Below are 15,116 nucleotides of genomic sequence, written 5' to 3'. Positions count from 1 at the left end.
ATCCCAATTGCGTGGATCCATGCTCATGATATCAATCACTGGATTGTCTGGTCCAGACTCGATTGTTTACAGAGTGCGACGTTAAACAATAAACAAACATACTCTACGTCTACACAGAGCGAAATGGGTGATGGTGCTTGGCTATTTGTTAATCACGATAGGTATTGTTACGTGGAGCTGTCGCAAGGTGTCTTCATCGAGGGGAGGAAACAATAATCAACGATCTGTGAAAAACGACTCACAGGTATATCTGTTGAGCGCCTCGTATGTTGAAACCACTTTAATACATATCAACAATAAATTGACATTAAGACATCGGTCCTACGTTAGGGCTTTATTGTAAATTATGATATTGTTTAAAATGACAAAATTCGCTTCAACAGATAAGGGTTGTGCTGCATGAATGGCTTTATTCAAACTTACCAAGAGTGCCTTTTGACCAGAGCCTATTCCCCCTTTAGCATAGGCAAGTGTATGGTATGACTGGTAATCTCCATCATGTGATCCATTCATAAAATCTCTATTTCTATTTTATCGCTGTGCAGAGTTGCGTCCCTTGGGCACGCCACAAACCTATGATTGTGGGTTCGAATCCAGGTTCGCCCCGATTATGTTTCTAGGTTTGTCAGCACCATACCCGTGCTCGTGGGTTTCACCGAAGTGGTAAATGTCTGAGGCCTGCATCACTTGGGGCTTTCCTCCCACATTAAGCTGACACGCCGCGATATAACTTGAATACTGTTAAAAGCGGCGTTAAACCCAACTCACTCACTCACTCACTATTACTATTTTAAGCCCTTTAAGACCACCGGTAGCTGTGTCGGTAGATAAGCCAGACTGGTCATTCTCGGGTGTCGACACTGTACATATATTTCAGATTCTGCTGGAGCAGGTTAAGGTAAATGACAGCAGCCCCACAACATACAGATGGGAGTTTGGGGCCTACGACGTTGACGTTGATGACAACATGACCGTCTACTACACACAGCCAACTAGCGGGAACCTCACCGTCGGCGACGTGAACACCGTAGTACCCTGTTCATACAACACGGTCAGTGCACAGATGCTTAGAACTCGGAAATATATATATAATAAACCCTTACCCTTGAAGGTCCGGGGTAAAATGAGTCATCAGCAACCCACGCTTGCCGTAGAAAATGACTATTATTTTGGTAAGAGTCGACTAACGGGATCGGGTGGTCATGCATGTCATCGTCTTCCAATTGCGTGGATCGATGCTCATGATGTCCATCAATGGATTGTCTGGTTCAGACTCGATTATTTACAGACCGCCGTCATATAGCTTGAAAATTGCTGATCATGAGTGCGCCTTAAACAAGAAACAAACAAACAATCTTTCAATAATCAAAAGAAAAATTGTTTGATGAGGCTTTGCTCATTGCCAGACACAAACACACACACACACACACACACACACACACACACACACACACACACACACACACACACACACACACACACACATATATATATATATATATATATATATATATATATATATATATATATATATATATATATATATATGATGTTTGCTTATGGTTGAACTTCATTTAAAGAAGGAAGGTAATTTTATCATATTTGTGAACAAAGGGTTTATGATTCATGCCATGGATACTGTCTGCTTTTCATGATTCATCACTGATTCAGTGATCCATTCATATCATTTTCACAGCTATTTTCGCTTTTGTGCCGATGAAATATGTTTCGGTTGATAATCGCTATCCTCAGGCGTCGATATTAACAAACTTATGATATGTACATAATGGTCAAAGCAATATCACTGTGTTATCTTGCAGGGATCGTAATACAGCCATCCTCGTTCAAAATTGATTCGTGATTACCTATTTTAGGTGATGTATTTTAGAGAAGCGTTCATGTATTACCTTAGTAACCGTTGGACATTGTGTTTATGCTTGGAATCTTGTGGCTTCAACGTTCTTTTTCCTGTTACGAACAAAATACTTGATTTACTTGATTCACTCGTCATTACATAACTCTGCAATCCAGACAAAACCATGATTTATACCATATCTTGGTTTAAAATGTACATGTAGATTGTGTAGTTCAGTGTTAAAGGCGTTCACTCCTGCTCACGCCAATGACCCGGGTTCGATTCTCCAGGCTGGTACGATGTATAGTGTCAATGCTAGGGGTCCGTGATATAACTGAAAAATTTCAACTCCGGCATAAAGCGCATCTTATTGGCACATCTACTCACCAGTATAAATGGGCGTATATTAAACTGATTTCAGAGCGGCATCCCCTGTGACAGCCTCCACCTCCCCCATCCTGCCGACACCCTCAACTGGGTCTACAGGACCTTTCAGTACCAACCTGACCCTGGTTACTATGGTTACGATGAGGTCCGTGTATACGCCCAGGACCAAGCAGGGGTATACTCGGATGTCATCACAATCAAACCAACTGTTATGGAGAGGCTCTGCGAGAATGAAGGAACATGCAAAAGTAAGTGATGGCGTTTGTTTGTCTGCTCCGTATAAACATAAAATCAGCCGAAAACCATACCCTTCGATGAAGCTACATACATTATAACAGGGCGCAAAGCCTTTATAATGATGTACTACACCAAACAACGTACAGTAAATCATAAAATTAATGCGTCTCCAAAAGATTGCGACCGCTGGTCCCTAGCCAAAAATGCGACTCAATATGAATGCGACACCCCCTCCTCTCAAGCATCAGTGGATTTATGTCAGATTTATAGGAGAATCCTCGGCGCAAAGCGATCGTAGCTCTAAGACGATCGTAACTCCCATACTTTAACATAGATTTACGACAGTCGTAGCCCTAAGATGGCTTTGTGGAACGAGGCCCTGCTATTAAAATGTTGATATATTTGAAATGTTGCTGCTTTTTCCGTTTGAGATGAGAATTCGCTTTTCATGAATAAGTGGGTTAAGATTTAACGTCGTATCGGCATTATTTCAGCCATACAGCGACATCTATTCTTGAAACACTTAACTTTCCATATGCAACTCCTTTCTCATCTCCTGAGTAGACATGTCTAATCTATGGCCGTAACAATAAATTCAAAACTAATAAGGAAAGAAACAAATCACAAATTAAACACACATATCGTGGATATGTGCATCCTGAAATCTACTGGGTGAACAGAAACGTTAATCTTACTGAAACGGATTAAAAGGGGTCAAGGGTTAAGGATCTTTTTAAATCCTGGAAATCGTTATTGAAATTACCCGTGATCTATAAAACGGTTCATGATAACATTCATTTATTTCCCTTTCCCAATTTTGAAAAATTCAGTTTGTTCTCATTTTAATTAACATTTGACAAAGTTATTTCTCTGCATTCAACTAGCCATGAGGTTGCATTACATCCCCTTGTTTTCACTGACGTGTTGGTGTATATAAAAGAAAGTGCTGCGACAATAAGCATTACACTACAAAATCGACAGGCATCAATAGAACTGGTCGTAAGAGGCGACTAACGGGATCGGTTGGTCAGGCTCGCAGACTTGGTTGATGCATGTCAACTTATCCCAATTGCGTAGATCAATGCTCATAATGTCAATCACTGGATTGTCTGGTCCAGACTCGATTATTTTCAGACCGCCGTCACATAGCTGGAATATTGTTGAGTGCGGCGTTAAACAACAAACAAACAAAGAAACAATAGCACTGGTTGATGTAAAAACGCAAACTGTATATCTCCTAACTATATAATCTCAGCAAAGTACATGATGCCATCCCCCCGTGAAGATCCTTTATTTATTGGCCTTCAATAAGTCGTAAAAGGGGACTAACCGGCCTGACCGTATTCCCGAGGCCGGTTCCTCCCCAGTTTACACTTGACATTCATAGTAAATTAACTGCCTTGCCCCCCTTCGTTTCACTCTCGTAAAATCGCTGCCACCAGTATGGGCGCGGCCATTACAAGAATTTTTAAATTTGCCTTCTAACCCCAAATGTAGTAAAGTTGCTACGTGTGTTTATGTCTTTGGGAATGCCATCATAGTTCATTTTGAAAACGTTTACGACTGACCACATTTCCCAGATGAATTAACCTTGTTGGTTTAATCACATTGGTTCGAGATTGCAGACTAACGGAAAATCAACCAATTTCTCCCTTACATTCTTACTAAGGCAATTACGTGATAGTTGAAATGAAACAGAAATTCAAAGTGACAAACAGAGAAAATACTTCAGGTGGGGTAAGCGTATTCGGCGTCACGGCATCACTTGTTTGTAACAACGGTCAGTCGGCTGCGAGTTCAACTCCAAGGATGGTGAAGTCACTTATATCACAGAGGGGAGTTTTGACTGGTTCAGTGGTAGTTTAGAGAGCTCCGCGAACGGGCTATTGCTGTGAGGAGCTTGAGGAAGATGGGGCGTGGCTCGCTGATTTGGTTAATGCATGTCATCCTATCATCCTATCCTATCCTATTGTGTAGATCGATGGTCATGATGTTAATCACTGTATGGTCTGGCCCAGATTCGGCTATTTACAGGCCGCCGTCATATAGCTGGAATATTACTGAGTTATTTGTCTCAAGTGATTCCTCCTCATACATAATTCCAGGCAAGAATGAAAGCTTGTACAACTGCACCAACTACCGCCGTGCTGAAGGTTTTGACCTCTACTACGAGTGTGCGTGCGCACCTGGCTGGACCGGCATTCATTGCGAGGATGACGTCAATGAGTGCAGCAGCTCTCCATGTTCCTGGCCGTACGTCTGCTACAACGACGTCAACAGATACTACTGCGCATGTGCAAACGATAATCCCAACTGTGATGGGTTGCAAGCATGGATGATCGGTCTGGTTGTGTTGGCGGTGATATTGATAATCATCTTATCTCTGCTAGCTTGGTATCTCTGCATGCTGAAACGAGGGTAGGTACTGCGCATGTCCGCATGGCTACGTCAATCAATGGGTACGTCAATCAATGGGTACGTCAATCAATGGCTACGTCAATCAATGGGTACGTCAATCACCTGTCGAGTATAAAACGAGTAAGACACCAAATATAACACGACGTTCCAATTCCATTCAAATTGCCGAAAATACACATTTTCGTATTGAGAGGACCTACTGGTATGACGATATAATAATAATATCAATAATAATGTTTAATTATTTATTCATATTATATTTGTAAACAACCAAAACGCGACTCTGACAATTAAGTTTTTTGCCGAATCGTTCCTGAATACTTTGATGAGGAATGTTCTGTTCAAATGGACGGGTAGACATATGTTTGGATACAATATAAGAGAGTATTACCTGCTGTACAGATCTATCGACCAACAATATCTTTTTTCCTGCCGTGTTTGGCACCAAATTTTAAACAATATGATCGACAAGGGTAGGGAGGTAACTATTTCACTTGTCATTTAAAGAAACACTCAATGCAGTACACTCATTTCACAACCGATGTTTTTTTATCCCACCGGAGTAGATCATGAAACATGTTTTGTATTTAATTCTACATAAATATTTCGGCCAGTGCCACCTTTGCTTTGAAAATATGTGAACCCAGTTACAATAAAGCACCTTCGGTATAAGTCATGTCAGTTTAACTTAACCGGTCTTCTCTCTCGAATTAATCCGTTTCAGCATACCCCAATAATAATAATAATAATAATAATAATAATAATAATAATAATAGGTCATTTATGTTGCGCATATTTCCACAACACCCAGGGGCATGCTCAAAGCGCTATTATCACTGTATCAGTGTGCACTCAAGACTCATTCTCAGCTCCCTGGGGAGTAAACAACAAGACAAAGAATTTTGTTATTTGTCCCCTGACGAAATGGAAGCCAGTGTAAGTTACAAAGAACAGGGAGGATGTGATGATTCTTGCTAGCGGCTGTGTTTTGAACACGTTGAAGTTTGTTAATAATTGATTTTGGTGTACGAGTCACAAGGCTATGGCCGTACCCTATCCTGGATATGGAAAGGGAGAGAACAAGCGTGATGGTAGATTCCCCAGTGAGGTATCTCCTGGTTTGACACTGAACTGTCCCGCTACAATTGGATGTCCACCAGAGGTAACCACTGTCCAGTTCTTCAAGATTATGTTCACATGTTTTTCCAGACGGATGCACTTGTCCTTGATGTGGTACAGGTTCTTCCGTTTCCGACCGGAAGGATCCAGAACACCCTTTGTCAATGAAGGCTTTAGTGATGTAAGTATGTTTAGAAGTGTAAAATACGTTTTTACACCAATGTAGCAAGAATTCAATTTTTACACCAATGTAGCAAGAATTCAGTTGGAGTGAAGACATCAGAATGGGCTTCGAGATTGTGTCCATGTTGGGAATTGAACATAGGTTTTTAGTAATGGGCACTTAACACTTGAACCACTAGGCTACTATACTTTCCCTTTTTGCCTTGAGCTGGTTCTATTCATTCGACACATTAACATTATCAGAAATCATTGCTGTTCCTCACATTGATATATATTTTTGTCTAATTTACATCGGCTCCTCGTCCTCCTGACCTATCGTAAATGACATTGATAATTGTGAACTAAGTGTTAACAGTTACTTCTGTAAAATACACAGGTAGATAATATACAGGCACCCTAAACAAAGATTGGTCTTCTTCGATGCTCAGACTCTCCAACGCATGATTTCTCAATCCAGTTCCAACTGTAATTCATCGAACTCTGTTAAACTGGCATTCTTTAACTTGTTTTGATATCAGCCATAAAAATGAACTGATCTTTTTATTTGTTTTTTTCTGGTGCTTTATCAAAAATAGCTAATTTTCTCTCTTGCAGGACTTGTGTGGAAGTGAGAAAAGTCATAAGGTACGTGTCATTGTTTGGTTACTCCTCAATTCACTAACATATATGTTCAACGTAACGCAAGTCACGTTAACTTCCAAATATTTCAAAAGACAAATTCACAAACCAGAAACGACAAATGATACCTGGTTAAACTCAGAAACATTAACCAGTTTACAATTCTTATCATTTGAGCTCACAAATCGATGCAGTTTCATATCAACTGTCTTCCTTTAGAAGATTAGTCTTCATTTAATTACATTCAAATCAAACTGTTCACAGTCCCGTGGGTTGTCCGGAGCGTCCAGCGTGTTCATGTCCACTTGGCGCCCAGATGGCCCCACAACCCCGATTAGGTCAGAACGATCTCTGCGACCAGTACCCAGTCTTCCCGACCACCATGTGGTGAGTTGTTACAGTGTAGTTATTTAAACAGTTACAAAAAAAACGGGTAGGTGTTGTTTATCGTACAATAAAACAATGCAGGGAGAATAAACCATGAAGATCGCAGCTTCGAATGGTTTCATCGCCCTGCAGTGTTTTATTGTACGATAAACAACGACCACGAGTCTTTAATTTAAAGTTGTTAAAATGTACAAGCTTTAAAAATATTAACCCACATTTTAATAATGATGTCTCCTTGAATAGAATCCGACCTAGGAAATGGATAAGTCCATTTTACGAACGGGTGGGTTAAGTTGGGTATTTCCCGCATATTCTCACAATCCTTGATTATCTGTACCTTTTCGCCTAATACCGTTTCTCATATCTTTCCCAATTTGGATGCGATCGCTCGGCCACTGCGTTTATCAGCGTAGCCTAGCTACATCTATGGGGAACCATTTACTGGACACTTCCCTCTCAAAAATAAAGTCGTCCGGTATATGACGTCATCAAGTTGCGAGCGCATGTACAAATCTCCAGAAATGACGTCATGATAGAACAAAGTTTGATGGTGAAAAAAACCACGTTGTTTGGCCCTTATTCAAGTATGTTAATGATATCATCCATGTCAGCGTGACGCACGAATGCGGCGTCAAAGACCAAGGTGCATAACTTGGGCGAAACTGGATTTGACTGCTCGACCAGCAGTTTTCTAGATAGGACATATGGTTTTCAGTATGCCATTAATATATGTTTTATTTCTCCAGGCAAAAAGCCCAAAGGGTGAACCTTATCCCGGAGAGGCAAACATCCGCTTTGACCACTCCAGACATCAACAGACTCGTCCTGACTTCACTCGTGGTGCAACAACGGCCCGGCCAAGAACACCAGTCGAGGATTACGAAGAAAGACCAAGCAGTTCATCCTCTCTTATCAGGGGCAAGTCTCCGGTCAGAAGAAAATTACCCGTACCGGAACCGGAACCCTACCCAGACTATGATTTGTGAAGAACTCTAAACATTTTTACTTTGTCTTGAAGAATATACTGAAATGAAGACTGTAACTTACTTCTTCTGTTATTCTATGTGTCGTCCAAATTGTTGATTTAATATTTATGTTATTATACCAAAGGTTGATCAAATCAGTTTTTTATGTAACGTGTAAAATCCCAAGTCTAATAATCTAATTACAAGGGCTTCCATTGATGGAAACTGCTGACAGGATGTCATCGATAAATGATATATGAATGTTGGCCGTGTGTTTCCATTAATGAAATCTCACAGATTATTCTGCTGTTGTAACAAAGTATGATATACACGCATATATCTCGAGCGGACACTCGAAACTTGAGTATGAAATTGTTAAGGTACAAATTGAAGCAGGTATGTAAATTGTGTTCATCCGTATAAGAGGGATATTTATTTTCTTTTTAACAGTTCAATGTTATATATTTTGGATGGTATTTATGACAACCAAACAAGAAAAGGACACAAATATAATTATATTTCGCTTAATTGTACTAGTTTATAAAGCTCTTAAACATTTATTGCGTTTCTTGCAAATAAATATTCTTCATCAATTGAAAAGTCGTTTTCGTCTTTAATTAACTTTAATAATTATTAATTAACATTCATTCATTGGGCGGAACATGAGTAAACTGACGACTCATCTCCGGTTTGTAACCACGTGATCAAAACTCAATGAATGTGTTTATCGCAAGCAAAATGGATATTTCTTGAAAAACTCACTGTGCATTTTTTGCTATTACTGTAAATAACATTTCTTTTCTGCGGAATGGTTTGTTTTCACTTCATATAAGTATTGGCACACATTCAGAATGTTTGTAAATTAATCATCGCGAAATTACGTGATTGTATTTCAAGTGGCGGAGACTATAATCCACATGTACAGAGGAGCTCATAAGTGACAGTCACTGGTGCATAACATTGTTTTGATAATACTGTAGGCAAAGTGCACTGTAGGTGATAGTAGACCTAACCCAGGGAAGGTGGGCAGGCGAGCCAAGGAACAGCAGATTACCCAAGGATCGTAGGCAAATTACGGAGCCTCAGATCCGTTCCATGACCTTAGTACACCAGTGCGCAATGTACACAGTGGTTGTCGACTGCCTCCGTGGTGTAGTGGTAGATCGTCCGCCCGGAGAGAGGAAGGTCCAGGGTTCGATCCCCGGCCGCGTCATAACAAAACACGTTAAAAGATGGTACTTGTTGTTACCCTGTCTGGCGCTCGTCATTAAGGGGCTAAAGCAAGGACTGGTCGGCTCGGATTCAGTATACTGTGTCTGAGTGGAGTATTCATGTTAAACTGCGGCATGGTATCTCAGTGAGCTAGCACTATAAATCGGCATCAGTCCGGACTAGTACAAGCAGCCACACACACACACACACATACACGTGCATGCACGTCGCTATATAAGTGCAATAATCTTGGACGCGACGTTAAACCCAATTTCACCTCAGCTCACAGTGGCTGTCAGAACCTGACGTTATGAGTGAGTGTGGTTTTACGCCGTTTTAGCAATATTCCAGGCGGGGGACACCAAAAATAGGCTTCACACATTGTACCCATGTCGGGAATCGAACCCGGGTCTTCGGCATGACGAGCGAACGTTTTACCCACTAGGCTACCCGACCGCGCTGAAATGATGAATATGGCGGCACAAAATTATAATGCATTCGCAGCACACTTATTACAGCATATATTATTTGATTTAGAGAAAAAGGTATAACTCTGAAAAGTACAGATTGAATCTGTAACAACGTGCCGATGATTATTTAACGAGTTGGTATTTCGTCATTTTACAAAAAGATCCTTTGCACAATAATTACATTATTTAACCTTTACATGTGCATATTGGGATTTCGAATATATGACTATCGGAAAGAGACAATGAACAATGTGTCTCACTCAGCATTATGTCACACTATTTGCAGCAATGCTTTTGGGCATCAAACCCAGAACTGTGACTTGATGAGAAACGATTTAACCCCAAGCCTACCAAATTGGCCCATGGGGGTCACATTAAAGGTGTTTGTAGGGGTGGGGGCATGGAAGATATTTAACTGTAACCTGCAGTGTGTATGTTGTGGGTGTTTTTTTGGGGGGTGTCACATTCCGGTGAGGGGATTGGGTGTGCTCATGTCGAATTTCAAATTTGTTTCTTCAGTTGTGGGTGTGGGTAGGGGAGGGGTATCATATCTTCGTTTTCCTTCTGTAGGAGTCACGTATTGCGACTCGAATGTACAAAGGTATTTCAATTGTACGAAATATTTTTGTTTCATTTGTGTACATGTGTTGTTTTCAAATGGGGTGGTCGTACCCTATGTGTTAGCATGCATGGTTGACAATCAGACAACCGAAGTTTTCCTACATCAGACCCTTGGCCATGTCTATTCATTGACCAAAATATCACCTCACCCACCTATTCCAAACCCTCTCCCCTACACATACCCTTTTCTCTACCACATGTCTGTAATCTAACTGAAATCTACTTAAAGCTTCTATTGAACAACAGGGTAGTGTGCTATTACATGATTGACGTAAATGGCCTGGCTGCCTAGCGAATGCAGAATGTTCAATGAGCTGTTAATGGGGCTTTTATCGCGCGCTGTCAGTCGATCAAAACATTCCTGTATTTATTTACATTGTATATGCATGTTAATCGTCAGATTACTTTACAAATCCGTTCGTGTTTACTTACAACTTAATCAGTAAATAACTACCTGCATACATACATATTCATGTCGGGCATACTTTATATGGTAATGATAATGGTTATCAATAATGTACAATAAAAACAGATATTGGGTTTCACGTCACATCAGCTTCTCTAAGTGAGTGAGTTGGGTTTAACGCTGCTTTTAACAGTACTCCAGTTATATCATGGCGTGTCGGCTTGAGGAAGCCCGATGTGAAACCCACGAGCACGGGTATGGTGCTGACAATCCTAGAAACATAATCAGGTCGAACCGGGTTTCGAACCCACAATCATAGGTTTCTGGCGTGCCCAATGGACATAGCGACTGGGGGGCCCGTGCCCCTAAGCTTGTCTTAGTGTTGACAGAAGGCTGAAATATATGTAGTTCACATGTGTATGCAGCTTTGTCGGCTGGCATTAACACTGGGCCATTCAGTGTCCTCATGGAGGGAACGTGTAGACCAGTGGTCAGCTACGATGAGTTGCGTCCCTTAGGCGTGCAAGGATCTGCTGGTCGTGAGTTACCTGAATACCTGAATCGTTAATCCAATATGTTTGTGATGAGCGTCTGTGACACGACGTGGCATTTTCTCTGAGGTAAAACTGATTCGCCGTAACATAACTAAAGAAAGTTGAAAGCAGCGTTAAACCAAAGTCATTTGAATTTCCAAAAATGTCGTCGATATGGGTCACTTCGGCCTTTCTTCTCAAATTAAGTCGACGCTTGATCATATTTAATGATCGAAATATCTACTCATCTCCCAAAAATTCGATTTATTAAATTTCTTCTTTTTTTTGTCCATTCAGCAGGCAAGGCAGCCTTTAGCTAATCGAGAACAGTCTAATTAAACCAGTGGTTGATAGCATAAGCATCGAACTACCCCGTCGGGTTCAGTGATACACACTCAGCCAGGCACACGTCACATTGGGATTCTCATATAGTTGGCTAATATTACAATGGCAGTTCAACACCGACATCTCCATGGGACCATTTCCTTTTCAAAGCATCATTGTTTGTGCTTCCTGAGCATTTAATCAGAGAGTGTCAGGACACATTCATGTATTCTTGGCTTACGTTTTCAATATTTTCTCACATACGATTATTTTATTTCAAGCAGATATAATCATTAATGATTGGAAAACCATATTTTGTTTCTCTTCTTCATAAGATGCATTTAGACTTCAAGTAGACACTTTTATTTCTGAAACATGAAATACTCGTTCAATATAGAATAGCAGATCGACATTGCGCGAGAATGTTAATATGATAAGTCCTATTTTCCAGATGCAGAAACAGATCTAATACTGCCCGTTACACTGAGCCATACATGTTGTTCTTGCCTAAACCTGTAGAAAAGAAATTGTATCATTAACCTCAAGCACAACACTACTGAGATTTTGCCTTTGTTTGTTTGTGTGTTTAACGCCGTACTCAGCAATATTCCAACTATGTGACGGCGGTCTGTAAATAATTGAACCTGGACAAGACAATCCTGTTATTGACATCGATCAACGCAATTGGAACACGATGACATGCATCAACTTAGTCAGCGAACAGACCACCGGAACCCGTTAGTCTCCTCTTAGGCAAGCATGGGTTGCTGAAGACCTAGTCTACCTCGGATCTTCACGGGTCGCTAACACTTGCATAGAATCATCACTATTTGATAGTGATTCATAGAAAAACATGCTCATTTTATAGTCGGAATCGTACAATCAAGTCTGCTTTTGGTAGATATTTCCTATAATATGATGTGTACTTTTATTATTATCATTATTATTATTATTATTATTATTATTATTATTATTATAATAGGGGAAGTCGGGTAGCCTAGTGGTTAAAGCGTTCGCTCGTAACGCCGAAGATCCGGGTTCGATTCCCGACATGGGTACAATGTGTGAAGCCCATTTCTGGTGTCCCCCGCCGTGATATTGCTGGAATATTGCTAAAAGCGGCGTAAAACCATACTCACTCACTATTATTATTATTATTATTATTATTATTATTATTATTATCATTATTATTATTATTTACAGATTAAAATAAAAAATCCAGCAAAGGTGTGGGTGATCCTGGTCCAGTCAAGCTGGTTAGGCTCATCATCAGCTCAGGGCCCTTGCCCCCTCTACATGCAGCCCAGACAGCGAATGGGACTTCTCCCAGGAAGCGCTGCCTAGTCAAACCCACCCAGAACTTTTGGGAGAATGTGAAGACCCTCCAACACTGCAGCTTTCTGCATTACCCAGATTGTCAGAAGAGCTGTATTCCTGGTAGGAAACCCGGGTACTCTCCCAATGTCAGTCAACAGATTGGGAGGTACCAAACCTAAGGCACCGAGTACAATGGGGACAACTTGGTACTTGGGATTCAAGCGTGACATTTCGAAAGCGAGGTCCGTATATTTACCATGTTTTTCTTCAATCTTGTCAATCACATTTGTGTCAAAGGGGACAGAAAATTCAATGATATAAATGATTTCATTGGATTTATCCAAAAGGACAAGATCAGGTTTGCTGGCCTGGATACGTCTGAGGCAGTAAATGGGCCTATTCCAAAGAATTTTGTATTGATCATTTTCCATGACGCCCTCTACATATTCCGGTTCGTACCATGGATGGACCTCTGTGTCAAAACCACAAGCATGGCGAAGACGGTAATAAAATGATCGAGATACACAATCATGTCGTTTAAGATACTGTGTTTGTGCCAAAGCTGGGCATCCACTCACAATATGTTGGACAGTCTAATTAAATTCATTACATAATCTACATTTCATATTTACATTTTGATGCAAAATCACACATTTCGAGTTGGAAGTGACTGGTCCTTTAGCAGCAAACAGAAAGCCTTCTGTTTCACTTTTCAGGCCAGACGACTTTATCGAAGCAAAGGACTCTGCAGGACTGCTGATATTCTCAACACACTGCACATAAACTCGATGCAGTGGTGTTCAGAGAGCTTCCCTTTTAAAAACTGAGTCTGGGCCGACTTGATATGGCACTTCGCTTGGTTGACACTCATTTCTGTACCGTCCAGCAGTACAGAAACATCAACAAAATCAACACCGACATTCAGAGTATGTCCCACATCCTTGGCTCGTTTAAGAAAACTGTGGAAAGCCTTGTTTTCATCTTGACATGCTTCACAAGAGGATCATCAGACAAATAAATGTGTGCAAAAGTGAACAAAATATTTCTATCATGAAGAACCCCAACGTTAATCAAACCACGTCCTCCCATAATGATTGGTAAATATAAGCGATTGAGGGAAGAGCGAGGGTGGTGGGATCTGTTGATTCTTCGCGTGAGGGTGTCAATACCCTGAATTTCTTGTTTCGTCCAATCAACAACACCAAAGGATTACGAAAGGATGGGTATAAGTATTTGTGGTTTTGACTTTGTTGCGAGCGTTCAGCTCTGAACTCCAGATTTTCTTAAAGTCTACATTTGTACTCTGCCCGAATTTTTCCTTGATATGGGCATTCTGGAGTTTGTCCCTAATCCCTAAGTACGTATAGGCCTGTAGTAGTAGTATTATTATTATTATTATTATTATTATTAAGATGATGTGTCGAGCGCAACCTCAAACTTCTTCTCAACGTCGCTATGAATAAGGTCATTGATGGTAAGGACATGTTCATATTGATAGTATTTAATTTTTTGTCGAGTCTCCACTAGAGATTTGTAACAGGATCAGTCAAAGAAAACTCCGTGCTGCATGAGCCTGTCACAACTACCTGGTTATATCAACTTCCTTGTTTCCCCAACCCAATCGCATTGCACCTGCCTGCGCTTGTACAATTGAGCTGAAACTTAGTTCAGTCATGTAAGACGTCGCTGAAGATTATAGCTATACAACAACTTTGGAAAAGAATTTATCCTTCAAAATGCCGGGAAATCATTTTCCGGCAATTTGTGGAATAGTTGTTTTACTGACATGTGCTTCTTCAAGTTTCATTAACTTTGAACCGGGGTTTGAGTACCAGTACGAGTATGATTCGAATGCAAATGTGAAAAACATTGGAGATTTTCAAGTGTTAGCCAAGGTGAGTTGTTTATTTCCATATTGTTAATTTTTCTAATTCCGCGTATTCATAATCAAAATATACCAATGGGAAAACATAAGCGAATAGGCCTAAAGGAAATGATTGACGTTAGATTTAGATCTACCCGTGCATCACCGGGTATTCTTTTGCAGTAATGACGCATGAAATA

At 40.5% G+C, this 15,116-nt stretch overlaps 3 protein-coding genes across 3 annotated transcripts in view; all 3 read left to right on the top strand.

Annotated features, from left to right (window-relative positions):
- LOC124125168 overlaps nt 1-15,116 on the top strand; it is a 225,518-nt gene that overhangs the window by 23,596 nt on the left and 186,806 nt on the right. The gene's annotated exons all lie outside the window — the stretch shown is intronic.
- Nucleotides 5,735-8,666, top strand: LOC124137704. The gene is made up of 4 exons (XM_046504125.2): nt 5,735-6,197; nt 6,794-6,823; nt 7,082-7,204; nt 7,951-8,666. The coding sequence occupies exons 1-4, from the start codon at nt 5,940-5,942 to the stop codon at nt 8,188-8,190; spliced, it is 651 nt and encodes a 216-aa protein (XP_046360081.2). The 5' UTR covers nt 5,735-5,939; the 3' UTR covers nt 8,191-8,666.
- The window catches only part of LOC124125166, a 148,882-nt gene continuing 148,481 nt past the window's right edge, over nt 14,716-15,116 (top strand). Inside the window, exon 1 of the mRNA XM_048402759.1 lies at nt 14,716-14,947. Coding sequence (XP_048258716.1) covers nt 14,789-14,947 — 159 coding nt within the window. The 5' untranslated portion in view covers nt 14,716-14,788. The remainder of the gene's footprint in view (nt 14,948-15,116) is intronic.

The sequence above is a fragment of the Haliotis rufescens genome, unplaced genomic scaffold (assembly GCF_023055435.1).
Source record: "Haliotis rufescens isolate VD_foot unplaced genomic scaffold, xgHalRufe1.0.p SCAF_29, whole genome shotgun sequence".
Classification (NCBI taxonomy): domain Eukaryota; kingdom Metazoa; phylum Mollusca; class Gastropoda; order Lepetellida; family Haliotidae; genus Haliotis; species Haliotis rufescens.
The sequence above is the reverse complement of the archived record's forward strand: the minus strand, read 5'-3'. Positions and strand labels throughout refer to the sequence as shown.

Bases quoted from the DNA above. Each gene is read 5' to 3' on its own strand.
- LOC124137704 (XM_046504125.2), top strand. From the start codon at position 5,940: ATGGCCGTACCCTATCCTGGATATGGAAAGGGAGAGAACAAGCGTGAT. The intron at 6,824-7,081 runs GTACGTGTCATT...AACTGTTCACAG, and splicing joins GAAGTGAGAAAAGTCATAAG to TCCCGTGGGTTGTCCGGAGC. The intron at 7,205-7,950 runs GTGAGTTGTTAC...TTATTTCTCCAG, and splicing joins GTCTTCCCGACCACCATGTG to GCAAAAAGCCCAAAGGGTGA.